Source organism: Cryptomeria japonica, chromosome 7 (genome assembly GCF_030272615.1).
Source record: "Cryptomeria japonica chromosome 7, Sugi_1.0, whole genome shotgun sequence".
Taxonomy (NCBI): Eukaryota; Viridiplantae; Streptophyta; class Pinopsida; order Cupressales; family Cupressaceae; genus Cryptomeria; species Cryptomeria japonica.
In genome coordinates, this window is record NC_081411.1 from 632491878 (window position 1) to 632516903 (window position 25026).

Consider the following 25026-nt stretch of genomic DNA (forward strand, 5'->3'; position numbering starts at 1 on the left):
ATTATGTATTAAATATATAATAATCTCTTATATTTATCTTTCTAATCTCTAACAACTGTAATTAAAAATTATATTAATCTAATTTATAAATTTTATCTTTTAATTGTTAAAAAAATCTTATAAAATAATAAAAAGTTAAAAAAAAATTAAAATCTTATTCAAAATTACAAATAACTACTTTTTAATTATTAATTTTTAAAATTACTAGCTTTAAAAAATTCTCTCTAACAAATTTTTTTTAAATTAATCATCTGAAATCAATATTAATTAAATATTCTTAAAAAAAATTAATTTATATATTATGAATATAATAATTCATAAATATAAATATATTTTTTGACTGGTTACATTATATATTTTTATTATAATAATAAATTAAATATTAAGAAAAAAATATTGTCAATAATTTTGATTTGCAAAAGTTAAATGCAAATTTTTGACGAGTAGGTTAGTCCATCCCAACTAATAATATTGTGGAATCCAACGACACTAAAAAAAACCTCCAATACCAATTATTAGAAAAAAATTATATTACTTAAACAATATAATAATATAAACAATATGTACACAACAAAAAAATCTCCATAAACGATAAAGTGTTATTATATTTTCTAGCATTTTTTTATCGGCCAGGTTAAATTAGAGGAGGTCAATAAAGAAAAGGAATAATAAAAGTAAACATTCAAGTACAAGGAGGGAGTATTAATGCAAAAACCTATATTGTTAAAAACTGTTACATGTTGTCAAGAATATGCGGAAATATGGCTTCCTAAAATGTTTTTGTCAATAATAATAATAATGTTAGTGCACACATTTTATTTTTTATAATTGTACAGTTTTCCATCTTTTTTTAAATCTCTAAAATATAAATATAAAAATAGAACCTATAGCATAAATTTTAAAGATTTTTTTAGTATGTTGAATTTTGTTATAATTAATTTCTATAGAAGGTAAAAGATTTGAATGTCCAAGTACATTTTTATTCAAAATATTTAATTAAATAAAATTAAATTATAGTATTTAAAGAATAATAATGTCTTAATTAAATTACATGTAAAAAATTGTAATTTTTTTTTTTAAAAATTGAATTTTCTACTTACTATAATGAATAGCATGAAAGAAAAAAGGTATTTTTTATAATAAATTAAAAATAGAAAATCTAATATAAACTATAAAATTTTTATCTTCAAATTTTAATTCTTTGAAATTTGCAATAGCATGCAAGGCAGGAAGTAATAAAATGATTTTGCCACTTTCAAAGCATTAATATCGTTCTCTGATTAAAATGAAAGAGGACGGTACATTACCGCGTTATCTAGACCCTTCTATAAATTCTGGACCAGCCGCGTCAGCCATTGACCAGAACTTGTTGGGAGGACCCACTACGGCTTTCGATTTTCCTTTGTTTTTCTTTTATTCTACTCTGGTTTGAGTAAACGTTATTTTTTTTAACGTGTCTAGCAAGCAAAACTTTTATATTCGGTCAATCATATAGCGTTCGGTATTGAAATAACAAGAGAATTTTTTATATTTTCTGATAACATTATTAGAGGTGTGAGAAGGCAAAACACGCTAAATTCATAGAAATTTTAGACGACAGAAAACGGTAGATCTGAACCATTCTGTAGCCTGCGTTTACTAAAATAGAATTTCTGGACCATTCTGTAACCTGGGTTTACTAAAATAGAATTTCTTTTTCTTGACTGTATTCCAAACTCTATGTTAGTTTCTAAAGCCAGGAAGAATATTTCAACCATTTTGTTGATAAATTTTGGTTATATATTTGGAGGTGCAAAAGGCTGTTGAAATCGACCTGGTGCTCGACAATGGCAAGCGTGAATATCGTCCTTATACTTTTCCTCCTTCCTTCCTCTATTTTTGCACAGGCCAATTTTAGTTTCCACTTCAACCAATTCAACGCATCGACCCTTGAACTGTTTGGGAATGCTTCAGTGCAGTCCAATGCCATCGCCGTCAATGGTTATTTCCAATACAGTCTCGGCCGTGCTTTTTATGGACAACATGTGCGTATGATAGATCGTGGGTTTCCGAATTCTGCTTTGTCTTTCAGCACAACTTTTGTGTTTAGCATTGTTCCTTCTCCAGATTTGGTAAGCGGTCATGGACTGGCGTTTCTAATGACGCCCCAGAAATTTCCAGACGGATTGATAGGAGCTGAGTATCTTGGCTTGTTTAGCGATCTTTCAAGCTTGGGAAATGCCTCTAATCATCTGCTTGCAGTTGAGTTCGACACAATAAAGAACGAGGATGTTCACGACATCAACGACAATCACGTTGCTGTGGATATCAACGACCTCATATCTCCATACTCCCTGTCTGCGGGCTACTGGATTGGTAACAGCCAGTTCCGCAATGTCGAACTAAAAAGCGGACAGAATCTTCAAGCTTGGATTGATTATGACAATCTTCTCAGCGAGCTTAACGTCACCATTACAGAGGCTGGTTTAAATCGCCCAGAAAAACCACTGATACAAATAAAAAACATGTCTCTGTCCGACATTTTTGAAGAAGAAATGTACGTTGGTTTCTCAGCTGCTACGGGATCCGTTATTGATAGGACTTATATCCTCGCCTGGAGCTTTGCTACAAATGGAGCTGCCCCGTTCCTGAATACATCTAATCTTCCATCGTTTGCACAGAAAAAATCGAAGGGCTCAAATTCTAAACTAATAGCCGCCATAAGCACAGCTTGCGGCGTCCTGCTCCTAGTAGTTGTAGTGGCATCACTTATTCGGTTGAAGAGAAACAGGTACGGTGATATCATCGAAGAATGGGAGAAGGAATACTGGCCTCAAAGGTTAGACTACAAAGACTTACATTTTGCAACCAAGGGCTTTGGAGAAGAACAACTTCTGGGATCCGGAGGCTTCGGTAAGGTCTACAAAGGAGTACTTCCAACAAATGGCTTCCAAGTAGCGGTGAAATGCATTCTTAGAGAAACTTATGATGGCGTGAAAGAATTCATAGCAGAGATATCCAGTCTTGGCCGCCTTCAACATCGAAATCTTGTGCAAATCAGAGGCTTCTCAAGGCTGGGCAAAAAGCTATTCATAGTTTATGACTACATGCCCAACGGGAGCCTGGACAAGAAGATATTCGGAAACCCAAAGACTGTGTTAGGATGGAATGAAAGGTACAGAGTCCTCATGGATGTTGCTGCTGGGCTGGTGTATCTTCATGAAGAGTGGGAGCAATGTGTAGTGCACAGAGACATCAAGGCCAGCAACGTTTTGCTAGACTCGGAGCTCAATGGAAAGCTAGGGGACTTTGGACTTGCCCGTCTGTACGAGCATAACGAAAAGTCGCAAACCACTCGTGTAGTCGGAACGCTAGGGTACATCGCACCGGAGCTCATACGCACAGGAAAGGCGAGCCCAGCCACAGATGTTTTCAGCTTTGGTATCTTTTTGTTGGAGGTCGCATGCGGAAGGAGGCCCGTCGATCCCTCCCTCGAACCTGCTCAAGTAGTTTTGGTAGACTGGGTGAGAGAGCTTCATGCCTATGGCAGTCTCTTGGATGCAGCCGACCCGAATCTTGTGGGAGAATATGTTGAAGCTGAGATGGAGAGAGTACTTAAACTGGGGCTGTTCTGTTCTAATCCACAGCCACAAGGAAGGCTTTGCATGAGACAAGTTTTGCAAATACTTGAAGAAGAATCTCCAATACCAGCTCTTGATGATCTGTTTTATGTGGAGATGAGTGGACACAGCAGTACTTGGAGGTCTTCTCTATATTTGAGCCACAGCACAGATGCTTCCACTTCAGTGCCTTTAGACAGACAGCTGACTCTTCACAAGTAGGTCAAACATCAGCCTTGTAATACTTGTTCTCTGACTGTTGCAGTGTATATAAGATGGATCTTTGTGAGCTGTGTTTTCTCCTCTTTCTTCTTGTTAGGGATTCGACTTGCTCTTTAGACATGACGAAGTGCGTATATGTCACATATTTGGATACAAAACCCGTAATTGAAGTTCAACATAGCTTCTAATGGTAGAATTTATTCACTCGGTTCAAAATTGTTGCTTTTATACTGGATATCACAAATTTGTTATTGTAATCCATGCTGATCCAGATGCTTATTACTGCTAATGTTTTGAAAGTTCATAGGGCATGGTCAGTCGCCCGACCGGAAGCAACTGATTATTTGTGAAAGTAATGGTCCATGGTTTCAATCGTATATCCTGGTGCGTCTCCCCCAATCTAGTTGAAATTTAATGAGAAGAGACAGGTTTATACTGGTTTTTAATTAGAATTTATATCTGAGAATGCAACAAAATTGTTGAACCAATTAATTATGGTCATGTATACAAGAATCAGCGTGTTGATTTTCACCCCTAAGAAAGCATAGGACATCCCCGATAAATTTTAAATTTAGCAGTAACTGATAATTTGAATAGATATGAGAAATTAACTCCAAATACATCTTAAGATCAAGTTTTATAGTTCATTGATTTATAATTCCAGAATATATCTTTGAATATCGACTTTCTTTTATTGAAATGCCTGATAAAATAAACGGACTTGAAAAGTAAAATGAAATGAATTATAAAACTTTAGCCCGTCCAAATCTATTTAGTTGTTAGCGGACAATTCACGGGTTTTGTGCTGTGAATAGTTCAGCTCTCACAGGTGCAGTAAGATTGACTTGATTTTCATGCATATCTCGTTGACATAAAACTCCATAATGTATTGATGGATGGCAACTTCCCCTTTAGTTATATAAATGATTAAATGAACCGACTTCTGAAATCGAACAGATTGGATTATAAAGCTTTAAGCTATCCAAGTGTCTCTTTTTCTCAATAAGCTATCCACTCATTTTTGTGGTGCAAAGAGATTTAGCTTTTAAAACCTATCTTAACGTTTTGTTTTCTGGTCAAGGTATTGACTTTTCTCGCACACAATGTAAAGGAGGGGAAAATGAGGCGAAAGTTCGAATGTCATGGTGCAAATGTTCTTTCGATCTAGTTTAGTTTTTGAGCAGTGGGATAGGATGAAGATCCAAGGGATTACAATTGGATCTTTATCTTAATAAAAACCATTGTCTCTCTTATCTCCATCCTTCACTTCATCATTGACGTGAGTGCATTCATATTTGAATTACATCAAATTTCATTTTATTGCATCTTTATTTGATCTATATTCAAAACGCTTTCAGATGGTCAAGATAAAGGTGTTTTGATCCGCAATTTTAATGATCAGTATTAATATTTTGTATGTATTATTATATTATTTATCTTTTATTTTTTTAATTTTCACTAAAAAATAGGCATGAATTATTTCTTTTAATAGATTTTGTCTTCACATAAGCATGTGAGTGTCTGATTTTTATTTTTATTTGTTTGGAAATATATTATCATTTTGGCAGGTGTGTAAAAGCATCTTGACTAGTCTTTGTGGGATTATGAATGAGATATGACATGTAAGAGCATGTATGAAGGATCTTATATTAACATATTTACTAACCCCGTGATAATGAGGGATAGATATCATCAAGCATCTAATGCATGCAAGAATAAAGAGAACTAGATGTCTAAGTTTGGGTATTCAAATATTCTATATTGTGATACCTATCACAACATGTACGTAATATGATAATAATAGTTAAGGGTGTCTTAATCAAAGAAGATTTTGGGGTTTGAGTCTAGTTAATTTTGATAGCATATCTCTTTTGCTTTTGTGAATTGTGTCCAAATCCATCTCATGGTTTCACCTTGTAATTTTTGTATTAATTGCAACTTGATATGTGAAATTGAACAAGTTATTTTGTAGGTTGTAATAGTAATAAAGTGCTAGAGGAAGTTAAAGACAAAACTTATATCAATGTTGGTCATTTGAAGTATTAATAAAAGATGTGATTTATTTGGGTGTGGAATTTTTTCATAAGATTATATTTATTTATATCTTATGCTTTGGTTTGCATTTCTTTTGTGGTTATTTCTATTTCTATTTACTATTTATCATGGGTGATGAACTTGGGTGCTTTATGTTTTTAGTTTAATTTCATTTTCTAGTTATGTTTTATTTATACATATGGTATTAGAACCAAGTTGCTCTTTCTAGAGACATAATTTTTTTAGTGTAATTAGATTTTTTGGTTTAATGGGTGTGTGATATTCTATTTGTAGTTTAAACCTCTAGATGATAGAGATCATGCCTACATAATCTTGGTTGTAGGTAGGTTAAGATGGATTGTAATTTCTTCCATGTTTGCAACTTTGAGATGTGTGATCGGTGATTTAACTTTATCATTTTCTCTATGAATTTTGGTTATGGCTTGTGTTTTTGCTCTGTTTGGTGTTTTTTGGACTAACTACATGTTTGAGGATGAGGTTTATCGACATGTCAGTTGTTGGTGTCTTCTAAATTGAAATGTGTATACGTCATTGTGTCAATTTCTTTGCGAAGACGGTGCATTTTTTATTGTTTTAATATTGTTGAGTTATATGTATGAGTCTTATATGTTTAGTGCATTATAATGATCTAGTTCATGTTATGTGCATTAATGTTTGTGATGTTGAATAAATTATGCCATTATTTATATCATTTGATTCCAATGATTTTTTGTATATGATGTTACATCCCGTTGGATGATTTTTCTATGTTAAAGATAAATTTATATGTAGAGTAGGTACACCTAACATCTATGTTAAGCACTTATAGGTATAGGGTATTTCTCCACTTAACTACACAAGTATGAGTTGTTTTCCAATGGTGATTATGTCATCTCAGATTGGGCCTTCCTATTGTATTCTCCAATTGTAGTTGAATTGAGTATGTTATGTGTCATGTTTCACTATGTGTGAACTCAAATCCCAATATGAGGTAATTTCAAAGCCCATCTATGTTCTAAGGTAGTAGTGCATGTGTGATTTAAATTAATGGTTCAACTTACTCATTTTCATAAATAATTATTTTAGGAATGAAATAGTTGCATATGTTATCTATTAGAATATTTTTACACTTTCTAGATGGGGAGAAAATTAGGTAAACATGCAAAAATTTAAATAGTGCAACTCTTACGCTAGAAATCTATAGTAAGAATAACAAGCTTGACCTAGACTTGCATCCCATGATCCAAGACATGTCTCAGAATTTATTAACTTAACATTATAATTCATGGAAGGATGAAAATTTCTTAAATGAATTAAGATTTTTAATAAAATAAGTATATTTCAAAAAAATAACAAATTAAAAGGACTAGATTTGTAAATTTTTTGTTTTCTCAAAATTTTCTTGTTGAGAGTAGGATTTTTATGTGACAAGTTTGTTAGCAGCAATCAAGAAGGAAGACTGAGAGGGGGAGGGGTGAATTAGTCTTCCTGGATCTCAACAAATTAAACTCCAAAACATAAACTGATAAACCACAACAACATATAGATAAGAAAATTAAAAGCCCAACACACAATAACAAGATTTTGACGTGCAAAACCCGGTTAACAGAAAAACCACGGTGGGAACCTACCCACAGTAAGATGATACTCTGTAGTAGTATGTGAAAATATTACAATGGGGAATGCACATGCATTCAAGCACACTGCCTAGAGCTCACTGCTCAAAATATATATGCCCAGAAGGGTACAACCCTCAAGGAAGTCTCACTGATTTACAATATAATTGAAACTATAATTCGGAAGGAATGAACTATAATAATAGCATCTATAAATGCCTAATGATAGTTTTGGTTAAGCACAATTATCTTCTCTGCAACACCAAACACACCTCAACACTTCATTGAATGATATATCCTTGTTCGCACATTCATCTCTCTGATAATACAGACACAATATCAACACCTCAATTACATAATCATATCATCTATATATACAAATAATCAACCTTGATAACAAGGTCGGCTAAACCCTCAACCCTAACCTCATAATTATAAAAATTACATTACACAATACAAAGATCGACCACCGGACCAATATTATGATTTACATTACATAGCGTGGACCTAATTCAAATTGCCAGATGATTACATCCACTAGAAATCATGCCAAGATCAAGCACAACACGTTACACCACTAGAAATACTGCATAACATGCAAATCATCACCAATTCATATAAATCACCAAAACCTCACACAACGATCAATGTGGATCACCAAAAAAAATAGGAAACAACTAGGAAACACCATCAAGCATATTAGAATCATCTGGAATAGTTGCGCCAAGACCTCTTCTCAAAGCTCAAGAACACAACCAATCAGCAACTTTCACGAGGAAAGATTACTTTCGGATTACCAAATCATGAACCATCTGAAATGAAGACACACAAGATCATACCAAACAATAAACCAAAGTCTTAGTGAAAGATCTGATGACACAAAAATATACCAGAGGGAATACCGGATTCTACAAAACAGTGATCATCACAACCAAACTACAAAACCTGACCAAAAACTCTTCCCAAGCTCACCAGAATAACTCACAGGAATATGTTGACATCAATGACAACAACATATCCTAGCAGCAGCATGAACAATCAAATCCAATAATCTCCCCAATAATCCAACAATCTGCCCCTTTGGCATTGATGGCAACATATGAATGTGAAAAACAGTCAATCCAAAGAAAGAAAATATCACCAACAAAATCCCCCTAAGATCAAGATAGATAAAGTAGTTTTTCACATTATCTCTCTCCCCCTTTGACAGAAATGCCAAAGCTTACCAAACCAAACTCTCTCCCAAAACAAAATCACGAATCTCTCTCCCCCTGGGATATACAACCAAATCAACAGACTACCCCAGCATGGGAGCAACACCAACTCATCAATCCAGATAAAAGAATAAGGCTCTAAATTCCACTAGATCAATGCAACAATGCATTTAGTTCTCATCAGGAGGGGTGGATACCCCTAGCTTGTCTCTCAAATAGACAAATGTATCTTCAGGCAACAACTTAGTGAAAATATTAGCAATTTGTTCCTCTGTAGATACATATTCCAGCTTCGCCTTCTGTTCACTAACTTTCTCTCTCAAGTGATTATATTTGATTGATATATGCTTAGTCTTTGAATGTTTTTGATTACGGGAAAAGTAGGATTTGAAGGGAACTCGAAACCCTTTACATAATATCCTTAAGAGATAAAAGCATTAAGCAACAAGAAAAGACAAACTGCCAAAAAACCAGCATAGTCAAGGGCATAAGTCAGCAAAAAAGCCCAACAAAACCAGCCAAGTCCATCTAAAACATAAACCAAATAGAAAAAAATTAATTCATGTTTTTTAGAGAATTAGCCAAATTTCTACTAATCCCTTGCAAATCTTTGATATTATCCCTAAACTTAGTGATATCCTTGGAAGAGGCTGCAACAGCTTTCTTCATGTTTGCCCTTGTTCTTTTCACTACACTACCAGGAGCACTTTTCACTGTTCCTCCCTCAATAGAATCCTCATCCATATCAAGGTCCACTACAGGTTTGGGGGTGCTGGAACCTTCAAGGAACCAATTTAAGCTTCCAGCTTCTCCAATTTTTCCTCCATTCCTTTGTTCCACTGTTCCTGGTTTATTTCGGCTTTCTTCCCTTTTTATTACGTCTGTTTCTCTGTTTTTTCCATATTCTTGATTCCTTCATAAACCCAACTGTCAAAACCCATGCGATCCTCAGACTGGTTTTTGAGTTTGTCCAGAATAATCCCCTCTCCATCTTTATCCTGACACCTTCTCAAATTCTCGTTGTCCTTCTCCTAATCAATTTCCTTGTCCTTTTCATGCTTAATTTCCATTTCCTTTTCCTCATTAACCTTGTCCTACTCTTCTAGTGGCTAACTGTTAACAATTCCTATGCTCATACTGTGGGTCAGACTATTTTGATAGAAAACTTCCTCAGCTCCTCCTTCCTCTTCTCCCACTTCCTCTTCCTTCCAGCTCTCCTCTCCATCAGACTCATCGGTCTCCATCTCACTTCTATCTTTACCAATGTCCTTAGATTCAATCTCCGTGTTCTTATGATTACCCTTATCCTCTTGAATTTTCTCCAAAGTAGCTTTTTTACCTTTTTTTCTCTGTGTACCCTCTTCCTTGCTAGGCCCGCCTTCCTCCATCTTCCTCTTACCTTTCCCCAGAGATGCCGACAATCTCTTTTTTTCCTGTATAGCCAGAATCTTGCAATGTTCATAAATGAGCAAAATAAGGCCACTATGAATCATAGGCGAGGTAGGGTTCTTACTATGTTTATTCAGAGACCGCGACAAAGACCTAAAGAGGTAATAAGGCAGAGATATCCTCTTCTCATGTCTAAAATGATTTAAAAGCACAAAATGGTATGTATGGACCCTTGTAAAATGACCCTCCATAGTAATATATTCCATGATGGCATTGAGCACACAACCCTAGATTTTCTTAATATTGGAAGCATCATAAAAACCCTCATAGCTTTTCCTATTTTTGCTCTCTCCTTCTCTTTTCATGGAAAAAGTTTAACAGCATTATTAGACACTTTAAGGTCTCTAAAGAAGCTAAGATCAGAGTGGGGCATACCTGTAATCATTTCTATGAGATCCGCATCTAGCTTAAACCTAACACCATGAATTTTGAAGGATCTATTAATCCAATATTCAGTGATTTTCGTGACCCCTAGGTTAACTCTGCCTTTATCATAGTTGACCAACTTATGTTGAAGGATCCGTTAATCCAATTTTCAATGATTTGAATGTTGCACTAGATCATTTGACATGTTTATAGCACTAGAATTATCATAGTATATAATAGTAGGCTCATCATAAATAACTCTAATATATTTCAATATTTGCTTCATCCAAACTATCTGAGTGCAATTACTAGTAGCAGCAATGTACTCATCTTTCGTAGTAGATAAAGATACTAAATGGTGTTTCTTATTGGCCCATGAAACCAACTTCTTACACAAAAAGAATTCTCCACCGGTAGTACTCTTCCGGTCATCAACATCACTTGCCCAATCTGCATCAATGAAAGCACACAACATGAAATCATTATTCTTAGGATACCATAAACCATAATCTTCAGTTCCCTTTAGATATCTGAATATTCTCTTAACAATAGTGACATGACTCTCCTTCGGATCAGCTTGATAGCTAGCAGTCATACACACAACATGCATAATGTCAGGCCTAGTCTGAGTAAGATATAATAGTCCACCAACCATAGATTTGTACAAACTCTGATTAGCTTTAGGAGATCCATCATTTTTAGACAATTTATAACCAATCACCATAGGAATTCCAACCGGTTTGGAATCATCTAATCCAAAAAATTTCAGCAATTCTTTGACATACTTAGTTTGAGATATAAAGATACCTTTTCCTGTATGTGCAATCTGCAAACCTAAGAAAAATTTCATCTCACCAATCATAGACATCCCAAATTCTTTTTTCATATCATTGACAAACTTCATACGCACATCATCATCACCACCAAAAATAATGTCATTAACAAAGACTTCAACAATCAAAATGTTATCATTTTCAATCTTAAAGTAAAAATTACTATCAACAACACCTTTTATAAATCCTGATTTTAGCAAGTATTTGTCTAATCTAGAATACCAGGCTCTAGGAGCTTGTTTCAATCCATAAAGTGCTTTCTTCAAGTTACATACCATGTCTCGATCATCTGATAATTAAAATCCATCACGTTGTTCAATGTAAACTTCTTCTTCTAGATCACCATACAAAAATGCAGATTTGACATCCATCTGATATACCTTGAAATCTTTATAAGAAGCATAAGCAACCAACAATATAATAGCTTCAATTCTAGCAACCAAAGAAATTTTTTATTCATAATCAATTCCTTCATGCTGTAAATATCCTTTGTAGACTAGTCTGGCTTTATATCTGACTGCTTTGGCTTCATTCAATTTGTTCCTAAGAACCCATTTATTACCAAAATCATTTTTATCCTTAGGTATGGGCACAAGTTTCGAAGTGTTGTTCTTTTCAATCTGATATAACTCCTCTTCCATGGTTCTAATCTAGTTATCATCTTTACATGATTCAACAGCATATTTAGGTTCAACTTTAGAAATCAAGCATATTTCTTTTGCAGCTAACCTTCTTCTAGTCATCACACCTTTATTCTTATCACCAATAATCTGATTCTCAGAATGATTCGATCTTACATACCTCAGAGTCTTCTGATTGTTCTAATCTTCAGGTTCCTACACATCATAAGCAACACAAACATCCGAACTCACAATCTCTCCTAGATAATTTTGCTTAGGCTCTTTACGTTGAATAGGAGCTAGAACAACATGTTGAACTTCATCATAAGCTCTAATATTCTTCCCAAGGTTTTCATCCACCTTCACACTTGCACTCTCAACTATCTTTATTAGTCTTTTGTTATAGCACTGGTATACTTTTCTATTTGTAGAATATCCCAAAGAGATGCCTTTGTCACTTCTAGCATCAAACTTTCAAATATCCTCATCTCTCTTGATATAACATTGTTGGCAATTGACACTCATCCGGTAAGGTGAATTATATTTAAGATTGTCATTGATGGAAACTCATCTTCAAGTGTTGGTATTTCTCATCTGGTTTCACTATCTTATCATTTTGGATAGATTGGACCAACCAATATACACACACTTTTCTTTATTCTTGTTAACCAGTTAGTCTTGGTATTGGTAACATGTATTTGGCACTCTATTAAGGTATTTTGGGACCCCAGTAAAATCAATTGTAAAATTTATGGTAGTGTGTGAAGGCCGAAATTATTTATGATCATCAAGATAATACATATCCTGCTTCGTGATCTGGCAACCGATAGGTTTATTTTCTTCATTGAGGCCGACATGGTGAAAAGATAAAGGGTATTTAAGGGAGCACTTAATGATGGATTTGTTGTTAATGGTTATGCGATTTTGGATGTGAATCAATCAAAGATAGATGGTATGCAATTTGGTTAGCGAGTGAAAGTTTTTGTGCATGCAATCCTAATTGACAGTATAGAACTGAGTAGAGCATGGTATCAGTAAATTGGCTCAGAGGAGGTTGACATAGCTTTAACTGAAACTTATCCAGCATGGTCAAATGCACTTTCTAAATTCATTTTTGTAAGAAATCATTGTGTAATGTTGTGTAAGTCAGTGAGACTTTTGTTTAGAAGTGAGCTCCAAGCGCTGAGCTTGATTTTATGGGAAATCCCCTCTATGTAATAGTTATATACCTTGATCAAGTATATAGATATTGTGGGTATCAATCCCACCATGGTTTATTTATTTATAGGGTTTTCCATGTACAAATATTGGTGTTATGGTGTTGCTAATTTATGTGTTATTTGGTTTATGCACTTTAATTTTTTTTTGTTAACTGATTTATAAGTAATTTCAGAAATTAATATACGAGTAGAACACTGATTCCCTCCCCTCTTAGTGGTCTTGTATTCCAACAATTGGTATTAGAGCTTAGTTCCTCGAAAGAAGTCTAACAACTTGAGGAAGATCCGGAACTTGGAATCAATAGAAACCGATTTGTAGCACCAACTTCAACTAGCTCTTAAGGATCTTGATAATGAGTAGGTGGAAAATAGTAAACTGAAGGATGAACTAATGCAAGCCAGAGAAAACATCATTTCATTACAAGGAAACCTATCAATTATTCAACCCAAGAGGGAGGAACTATGTGATCAACTGGAAAATTAGAGTAGTGATGAGGAAGATGATTTGAAAGATCAATATCAGAAACTTACTCAGGAGGATACTACCTTGAAGAATGAGATGCAAGCTTTAACTATGAAAATGTGCAAGGACATTAAAGACAGAAAGAAGAATGAAGAAAACCTAGCTCAAGCATTGAAGGATAGATTTATGGAATCCAATAGACTAATACATGAGGATGACATAATGAGAATTGAGTTGATTCAGTCCTGAAATAATGAACAACAACTTGAGAGACAAATCATAATCATGAGAAATAACTTAGCCATTGCAAGTGAATACAAAGACAAGTTCAAAGCCATCTCTGCAAGGTGTGATGAACTGCTGAAGAGCCTAAGAGATGCTAATGAGAGGAGAGGTCTTCGATGTAAAGTAGGAGAAAGCTTTGGTATTGGACAACAAGATCAATCATCTAGTCAAAACAAGAATCATACCAACAACTGGAACCATAAATCACCGGTAAGACAACCTAATACTCACAAATTCAATGGTACATGCTTTGTTTGCAATAAATATGGTCATATAGAAAGTCAATGCAGAAATAGGAATAATCTGAATAATGCATCATCCACCAGTCTTGGAAATATCAGATGTCATGCATGTAGTAGACTTGGATATATGGCTAACCTATGCAGATCAAAAGAAAATCAAGGAAATCAGGGGTACAACAAAGAAACTTAGAATAACAATATTGTCTATTATGCACACAACAAGACTAGACATGTTTCTAAATATTGCAAAAGTAAGAATCCACTGGTAGCTAATGGAAATGCATATGAGAAGGGAAAGGAAAAGGTTGAAGATATCAAAAAGAAACATGAGAGAAGATTGATTAGGAATTCAGATACTCCACTGGCAGATCAACCAGTACAACCATTAGGTCCTGCGTTGAAAGCAAGAACTTCATTCGGTAACTAAGGCACTCTTTCTTAGGTGTAGGAAAATCATTGAACATCATGCAAACACCCCGAATAAGATTTGTAGCTAGGAAATTATGATTGTGAATGGATACTTGGGTGATTTCAAGTATTTTCCAAAACCTATATGCATATTATGTGATCGGTCAGATTATTCGGTAGCATTTATGATAGTGGAAAATTAGGGCTAATAGCAATAAAAGGGAAAAAGTTAAGTCATTTCTTCGCACAACAATCAAGCATTCTAAAGAGCTATTTCGAGAGCATTTCAAGAGTGCAAAGGTGATTTGTGTGAGCATCTGCATTCGAAGAGCATTTCATCATTTGACAAGATCTTGAGATATGTACCATTTGCAAAAAACCTAGATATTTATCATAGCTTCATCATCAAATGTTGATACTCCTTTGGTGGTGGAAATTAAGAACTACCCTAGTTCAAAATTCAAGAAGCATCCTTTTAAATCTCTTTTGGATGATCCATTAGGAGCATTTTTTTAGTGTTTTCCATGGTGTTCTTCACACCGAAGACATTAGGGAAAATATACACTAGGATATTTAGGAAATTGGGAGCTACGAAATGTCTTGTGTTTTCACTGAAAATCTGATCACCGACAATCAGCTGAAGCCAAAATTTGCACATTTGCAAAGGAACGGTTTTACCCAGTTTATGGATTTTCTGACATTTGAAGTAGATCAATGGGTCACATATATTCTCAGTTGCATTCATGAGGAGTTCATTGGTTGGACCGAGCATGCAAAATCATTGACGAAGTCATCAAGAACATCACATGCCTTCATAAGGTCGGAGCTTTGCTAGGCCCTAGGTCAAAACTTTGCAATACCTAACTCTGCAAACTCTTTGGTGCCACCTTCGATGGTAGATCAATGAGAGTAGATGATATTAGAGATATTGATGTGAAATTTGCAGCAATGGTAATCAATTACAAAGTTTATCAGTCAAATAGGTTGAACTGTGTCTCTGGTAATAACATCCTCATTGCACATCAAATGGTGAAGGAGGATGCACACTATGACCTGTGCAGTGTGATGCTGAAGGAATTAATGACTAATCTTCAGAAGATAAAGCAAGATGAGAAAATCACATTCTGGTATGATCTTTTGTCATATTCTTGGCATTTTACTTTTTGAAGATGATTTCCCGGTTATGGTAAAATGCGGTGGGATTTTGATAGACTGGTAGCCACCCAAATAGCTCAGATATTAGATATAGACAAGGTGATAAACAACAGAAGGCCAATTTATGGGCATTTTTTAAAACTTTCGAAGAAGAAATAAAGAACAAGGCTAGAATTCCTAAAGAAATTATAGTAAAATATAAACATACAATTTATTTTATGGTCAACTAAGATGAATGCATGATGGAGGCAGTCTAGCCTAGAATAGTTGGGATCATGCTTATGGGTTATAAAGAGGATGAGGCCACACTAGATGCTTATGCACAACATTTATTGAAAGCTCTAGTTGATGAGAAAGAAGAAAAATTTATCACAGCTTGGGAAAAAGGTTTAAAATTTCATTAGGAACAAGTTGCACCCATCATAAGAAAGAAAATGACAAGGGTTATAGCTAAGAAATTAATTAGTGAGGGTCATGGCATGGCTGAAATTGGAGAAAAAGTTAAAATACTTGAAGCTTGGAGAAAGGAAGAGATGAAATAAAAGAGGAAGGAGGAGAGAGAAGTGAAGAAGACATCTTAGGCCACTCCTAATGTGGTCCCGGTTTCTACTAAGACATCAAAACAACTGAAAGCACCATCCAGTGATCCTGTTAGCCTCAAGCCGAAAGAATTAGTAAAGAGAAAGAAGAAAGTGGCTAGGCAATACATGATTGTATCTTCAGAGGAGACTATATCTGATGAATAGATTAAACAAGCTCCAAAGAAGAAAGGTTTTTTTATAAGGGTTGTGAGGGAAAAGAAAGAAGAATAGAAGAAACAACCTAAGAAGGAGCCTTCCCGGAAGACTCCCAAGATCATAATTGTACATAAGCAGAAGCCTAAGGTAGATGAACCATCTAAACCGGAAGCAAAGAGGAGAATTGGTAAGATGAAGAAATTAAGTGTTCAAGACATTATTTATCAAATCATTAATAATGGTAATTTGGATAATATTTCTATATTCTTTGATGATACTGATGATAAATACAAGAAGCAGTTAGAGGAAGAAATTGTTTTGTATCTTGATTCTTTTAGTAGGACTTTGATTTAGTTAGAGAAAATTTTGCCCAAGGAGTTGTATGATAAGTTAGAGGTGAGGAAATTTCATGCACAAACTTTGGACTGACAAATAAAGGAAACCAAATTGGTTAATCTCTGTCCATCAAAAAATCTACTAGAGATTGCAGATTTAATCAATAAGATAGGTTCAATAGAATTTAATCTTAAACACTAGATTAATAACTTAATGTTAGAAAAATTTGAAGAGATCCGGAAGGAGACTATAAATATATGGGTTAGAATTCTTTTAATTCTTGGTTATGAGTTGAGACCCAATTTTGTATAGTTACAAAATATTCAATTACCAGGGGACACGGAACTGGTAAAATTTGATGAGAAGAATGTAATTATTGATCCATGCGTTAGCACTCCACCAGTTATTACTCAATCGGCTAGTGAGTCCAATTTTGAAACTGAGGATACTCAGAATCCTTCGACAAAAAATGTACATGATGTAGATTCAGCTATTGTAAAGGATATAGGTATAGAGGATAAGGTCTTAGATGATGCACCAAAAGTGAGGCACCAAGTGATGAAGCCACCGGTGCACAGGAGGTAAAGGATACAGAGGGCAAGTAACTAGCTGACATAGGTAAACAAACAGTAACAAAATTCCCTTCCAGATTGGCAATTGACACATCATCCTTAGCCAAAGGGAAAATACCATTATTTTTTGTCAGCTTTGACAAGCCTTATCATAAGATGTCACCAACATAGAAAATTTTTGGCCCTTGCAACACTCAAGGCACATGCAACATAGGAATTGGCCTAGGAGGAGTCTAAAGATAGAGAATTGATTCAAAACACTTTTGAATTTTTGAACCGGCTTGTACTAGAATTCCAAGGAAAAGAGAGCGCAAGATCATTCAGTAAATTGTAAGAGATTATTAATTTTATTCCTAAGCATTATGATTCTTTGGTTAAGATTTCAATAACTGAGGCTAAGAATAAATTTGTTGAGGCCTGAAAGAAGACATTTCTGTAGATGATTGCATCTAAGAAGGCTAAGCTTCAAATTTGTTTACAATCTATTGATACAACATTAGCAAAAGGTGGAAAGGTTTATAAGACTTGTCTAGATTTTTCAAACCTCACAGCTCCTATAGACAAGAAATTTTTTTATTTTAAAGATAACTTGATTGAGATTTCTAATTCTTATGATCCGGCAATAAATTTAACAAGTTCTTTTTATGGTCCAATTTTGGTGGTTATGGATCAAATTTTGAGATTAGAGAAAGAAAGGGACAACATAATAAAGAGAGCTACAGAGCTTAGGAATTTTATTGGTCCTCGACTTGATAACCTGTAATTTCACAAAACCAAGTGTATATCTAACATGCAGAAGGAGGATCACATAGAATCTGAGGCAATTGAATATTATGTCAGTCTCTTGAATGGATTCACCTCCATTCTTGATTCTCTCAAGAAGGGTTGGGACACATACTTCTTAGTTTTGAGGACTTTGTATGCTGACATTTTGAAGTTTGTATAGGAACCACTATGTATATATTTGTACAACATTTTGGGTGGACACTCACTTTATCATTTATGTCAAAGGGGGAGGAGTATAGTGAAAAATGGATGTATATCCCAAGGGGAGTACACTATATGTACATAACTGCATGGATGTACAGGTAAGGGGGAGAAGATTCAAAGATGCTATAATTTTTCACATGAGTGTTTGCATCAATTCCAAAGGGGGAGATTGTTGCCAATTAACACTCATCCGGTAAGGTGAATTACATTTAGGGTTCTCATTGATGGAAAATCATCTTCAGACGTTGTTATTTCTTATCCAATTTTGTTGTCTTATCATTTTGCATAGATTGGGCGAACCAGTATACACACACTTTTCTTTATTCTTGTTAACCAACTAGTCTTGTTATCGGTAACGTGTATTTGGGTCCCGATTAAGGTATTTTTAGACCCAGGTAAAATAACTTATAAAATTTATGATAGTGTGTGAAGGCCGACATTATTTATGATCATCCGGATAATGCATATCATGCTTCATGATCTGGCAATTGACGGGTTTATTTTCTTCATTGAGGCCAACATGGTCAAAAGATAAAGGATATTGAAGGGAGAACAATTAGTGATGGATTTGATATTAATGGTTATGCAATTTTGGATGTGAATCAATCAGAGATTGATTGTATGCAATTTGGTCGGTCAGTGGAAGCTTTTGTGCCCAATTTCGTGTGCACAATCCTAACTAGTAGTGCAGAACAGAGAAAAACATGGTATCAGTAAATTGACTCATAGGAGGTTGGCAGATCTTTAACCGAAACTTATCTAGTATGGTTAGATTCACTTTATAAGTTTATTTCTGTAAGAAATCATTATGTAATGTTATGTAAGTCAGTGAGACTTCTGCTTAAAAGTGAGCTCTAGGTGGTGGCCCTGATTGCATGTGCAATCTACTCTATGTAATATTTTAATACCTTGATCAAGTATATAGATATTGTGTGTATCAGACCCACCATGTTTTTTCCCTTTACAGGGTTTTCCACGTACAAATATTGGTGTTATGGTATTGTTGATTTATGTGTTATTTGGTTTATGCACTTTAATTTTATTTTTTGTTAACTGGTTCATAAGCAATAAGTTCATAGATGCATTTACTGGTAGAACACTAATTCACCCCCCCCACCTTAGTGTTCTTGGATTCCAACAAACATTTGCTACCAAAAACTTTGAAATATTTCATAGTAGGAACATGACCAAACCAAATCTCATAAGGAGTCTTATCGGTATCACCTTTGATATGAACTCTATTGAATGTATAAACTATAGTGCTAATAGCTTCTCTCTAGTAGACCTTCAGAATATTTCCTTCAATCAACATATTTCTTGCAACATCTAAAATAGTACGTTTCTTCCTTTCAACAATCCCATTCTGTTGTGGAGTCCTAGGAGAAGATAACTATCTTCTACTTCCATGCATCTCATAAAAAGAATTGAACTCACCAGAAAAAAATTCTCCACCTTTATCAGATCTCAGACACTTTAGCTTCAATCCAGACTCAGTTTCAACTTTAGCTTTGAATATCTTGAATTTATCAAATTCTTCTGATTTTTCCTTCAAAAATACAACCCACATCATTCTATAATAATCATCAATTAGTAGTATAAAAAATCCATCTGCTTGTACACTTATATTTTTGTAGGTCCACACAGATCAGTGTGCTCGAGATCTAATAATCCATTATTGTTTACTCTCAAAATAGATTCTTGTTTTCTTACCCACCTAACTTTCCTTACATATTTGATTAACAGGTTTAACAATCTTAGGCAGATCCCTAACAACTTGTGTAGAAATGATCTTGATCAATGAATCAAATTTTACATGACACATTCTTCTATGTGAAAACTAACTCTCATCTATCTTAATAATCAAATAACTATTCTCACTAGAATTGAAAGGAAAAATGTTAGCTTCAGTCTTAGTTCTAGTTGCAATCTTTATACCAGAGGAATTCAAGATCTCGCATTTACCATCTTTGAATTGTAGATCATAACACTTGTCAACCATCTATCCAACACTCAAAAGATTATGCTTCAATCCTTCAACATACAAAACATCATCAATTTTATGCTTACCATCAACATAAAGAGAACCTATCCCATGGATTACAGAGGATTTGTCATCTCCAAATCTAAATATTCCCCAATCATTCCTTTCCAAGATCACAAATTTTCTTTTATCACTAGTCATATGATGTGAACAATTTTTGTTAATCACCCATTCACCCTTTTCTTCTACCTTAGCAGCCAAAGCTTTCTCCTTAACATAACAACTAGTGGAAATAGGCATAGGTCTATCTTCTTTAATGGAAATAAACACACCTTTATCTTCTTTTGATTCTTCATCGTCAACACCCTCATCTGTGTAGCATAATAATAATGAACTTTTGGTTCCTAAACTTTGGGTTAGACTTATAAGAATTATCATACTTTTCATGCTTCTCATATCTATCATTCCTATCAAATTTATCAAACTTATCATGTTTGTCATACTTAGCCATTCTCTCCAGTCATCTACAAGTAAAATGTCCTATCTTGTTACAAGAGAAACATTTCAAGGTAAACTTTCCATCATACTTACTAACACCTTTAGGCAGTCTCTGGGCAATCAAAGCTTTAATCTCATCAAGCTCTATTTCTTTCTTTGCTATCTCTTTTCTTTCTCTTTCATATCTTGAATTCTTGCACTCATCAGGATCATATTTCTTCTTATCGAACACAGATGTTGATTCTTTGAATGCTGTCTCTAACTTTCCATGTGATTCTCTAAATTCGCTCAGCTCAAATGTAGAAAGTTTTCCAACCAACACATCTCTTGTCACTGTAAATACACTCTAGATCTCATCAATAGTGGCAACCTTATGTTTATAAGCAGAAAGGAAAGATCTTAGCACCTTAGCAATAATCTTATCTTCTTCATTATTCTCACCGATAGATCTAATACCAAGGACAAGATCATTCACCTTAGACATGTATCAATGTATATTCTCATCATCTCTCATCTTCAATGTCTTATACATTCCTTTCAAACTATGCAACTTTCACTTGACTATCACCTTCATATAGGATTTCAAGCTTCTCCCATATCTCATGTGTGGTCTGAAGTTTCGTAACATTTTTCATTTCAGAATCAGTAAGAGCACTAAGAAATGCTTCCTCCACTCTGATGTTATATTCAACTTCCTTAACCTCATCAGGAGTGGATGGTCCATTCAGAGGAAAAACATAGGCATTCTTAGTAATCTTCCAATAATCTTCTGCAAGACATTTCAAATGGACCTCCATTCATCTCTTCCACATAGTATAGTTGCTTCCATCAAACCTTAGACTATCCTTCTTAAAAAGAATACCTTGAGCTACCATCCCAGATCTCCTCAAGCAATTAAGCTTCTACTGGAGGATCTAGCTCTAATACCAATTGTTAGCAGTAATCAAGAAGGAAGACTGAGAGGGGAGGGTGAATCAATCTTCTCAGATCTCAGCAAATTAAACTCCAAAACATAAACTAATGAAACAAAACAACATATAGATAAGAAAATTAACAGCACAACACACAACACCAATATTTTAACATGGAAAACCTGGCCAGGGGAAAAACCATGGTGGGAACCTACCCACAGTAAGATGATACTCTGCAGTACTATGTGAAAATATAACAATGGGGAATGCACATGCATTTAGGCACACTACCTAGAGCTTGCTGCTCACAAGATATATGCCCACAAGGCTAAAACCCTCAGGGAAGTCTCACTAACTTACAATATAATTTGGACTACAATCTAGAAGGAATGAATTGCAATAATAGCATCTACAAATGCCTGATGATAGTTTCGGTTAAGCACAGTTGTCTTCTCTATAACACCAAACACACCTCAACACTTCGTTGAATGATATATCCTTGTTCAGACATTCATCTATCTTTGATAATGTAGACACAATATCAACACCTAAATTACATAAGCATATCACCTATATATACAAATAATCAACTTTGATAACAAGGTCAGCTAAACCCTCAACCGTCAACTCATAATTACATTACACGATGCAAACATCAACCACCAGACCAATATTATGATTTACATTACATAGCATGGACCTAATTCAAATTGCCAAATGATTACATCCACCACAAATCCTGCCAAGATCAACCGCAACATGCTACACCACCAAAAATACTGCATAGCACACAAATCATTACTAGTCCATAGAAATCACCAAAAAATTGCACAACGATCAATGTGGGTCACGAAAACAAATAGGAAATGACTAGGAAACACCAACAAGCACATTAGAATCATCCAGAACAGTTTCACCAACACCTCTTTCCAAATCTTCATCGATCAACGTCTCAAAGCTCAAGAACACAACCAATCAGCAACTGTCATGAGGGAAGATTACTTGTAGAGTACCAAATCATAAACCATCTAAGAAGAAGATACACAAGATCATCCCAAACAATAAACCAAAGTCTCAGCACAAGATCTGATCACATCAAAATATACTAGAGGGAATACTAGATTCTGCAAAACAATGATCAACACAACGAAACTACAAAACTGCACCAAAATCTCTTCCCAAGCTCACTGGAACATCTCACAGGAATATGTTGACATCAATGAGAACAACATATCCTAGCAACAACAATGAATGACCAAATCCAACAATCTCTCCAATAATCCAACAAGGTTTGACTTGATTTGCATCTTGTGATCCAAATCAAGTATCATAATTCATTGGCTTAAATCCTCATAATGCATTCTTCAATGCCAATTTCTTTTCAAAAGAATTAAAATATGTAATAAAATCAATATAGACTTGAGAGACTAAATCGATTGAATTATAAATCTTTAGTCTATAGATTTTTTTTAATTCTCACCAAGCTATTCACCAACTTGATGTTAGACTAAACTTGAATTGACTAGCCTCTCCTGATTCACATTAGGTTCTAAAAGTTACTAAATTAAAACATCATAATACACCACTTTACTTAAGGATTGAAATTTGAATGAATATAAAACAAAAGAAGAGTTTATATTTATTATAATTAAATATTACATAGACTATTTGAGATTTCGCTTATACATACTAACACGATTACAAACTTTTGTTACTCAGAGCTTCTTAGAATTTTTTTAAGACTATTACATAGTACTTTGTACTTATTTATGAGGCTATACTATGCCAAGAGAGCGAGTTTAAAAAATAAACCCATACAATATATAGAAAGCCTATAATCTATGGAGGAGAAACAACAAACATAAAATATTGTTTATCCAACTACCCAATATTCATGAGGGGCCAATTGATGGGACAAGTGATAACTTAGAGAAGAGATTGAAATCAATCTGAATCTTGTTTAGATCTGATATCAATTCATATCATTAATTCTTTAGATATGAATGTGCATATAAAAGATGAATAACTGAAATTCCTATCATGGTAGTTAGGATTACAAGCTCCAATGCTACCCCGTAATCTCAAATACAAGTTCTAATTGCATTCTTAGTGTCTTTCACTAACCTTATGGCATCTAAAATCTTTAAATTGTAGATATAGAACCTAGTAAATCCCATGATTTCATTGGAATTATCTAACCAAGAGCTCTAGCCCTTTTGACTACTAGTCTATTATAGGTTCAAGTATGATCACTTATTTTTATCAACACCTCCCATAGAGTCATGCTAAAAGTGATCAAGGATACCAATTTCAATGGGCTCTGATGGCCTCCAACATTGCTTATACAAATACAAAAAGCTAAAACATTCAAACATATTAATCCTTTAGTTCGTTAACAACTTCACTTCTCTTTTCACAAAATCAAACAAAATCTATCATCCTATCATCTTCTATTATACAAAGTTTAAGAATAACATCTCAGAATAATTTACATTCTCTCTCAGCCTAAACATTTTCTCATGCAACCTCCTCAAACATTTCAAAACCTCACAATCTACAAAAAGAAATCCAAGACTGACAATAGTAATATTATAAAAATATTTGATATCATCATGTAGTCAAATTAATTTGAGATTATGATCTTCTTTCTAAATTATTTAAAAGTCCTGTATCATAATTTGACTATCAATATTTCCTTTTAAATCACCTTCTTTATTCCTTGGTTTCTTGAACAGCTTTGAAATAATCAATTTTTAATACCTATGGGTTTATCTTCACTTTTTGTCATGTTTTGTTGATACCCACAATATTCAGGATTCAATTTTCCCATCTTCATTTCTTAACTTCCTTATCTTCTCATGAAAAAACTTGTGATCGGATTAAAACAATGAGTTCTCTTAACAGTGGATTTAATTTAAGAATTGTTCCTTCTTTTCTCTAATGTCTTTAGACATATTTTACCAGCTTCTCAAATAGATTTCTCAACAACTTCCTTTACAAATACTTTTTCAAAACATACTTCACTTCCTTCTCTTCAAATCACTCATTTTAGTTTAGCAACAAATTCTACAGTACTTATAACCTACAAACAAAAATAATGACCTCCAACATCTTCAACTCTTAATTCCTCCCTAGCAACAAGAAATCTTCCACGTAATCTCATTTAATACTCTTCAATGAATACTTCCCTTTTGATGAGCAACAACAATTTATTTGTAGTGAATTTTTCCTTATGTGTTTTATCTTAGTTCAATAATCTTTTTAGTAGAAACTTC

General features: G+C 34.2%; 1 protein-coding gene across 1 annotated transcript; it reads left to right on the forward strand.

Annotated features, from left to right (window-relative positions):
• Positions 1–1557: 1557 nt before the first annotated feature.
• LOC131046398 (L-type lectin-domain containing receptor kinase SIT2-like) lies at positions 1558–4213 on the forward strand. The gene has a single exon (XM_057980138.1). The coding sequence runs from the start codon at positions 1827–1829 to the stop codon at positions 3819–3821; it is 1995 nt and encodes a 664-aa protein (XP_057836121.1). The 5' UTR covers positions 1558–1826; the 3' UTR covers positions 3822–4213.
• Positions 4214–25026: the final 20813 nt, after the last annotated feature.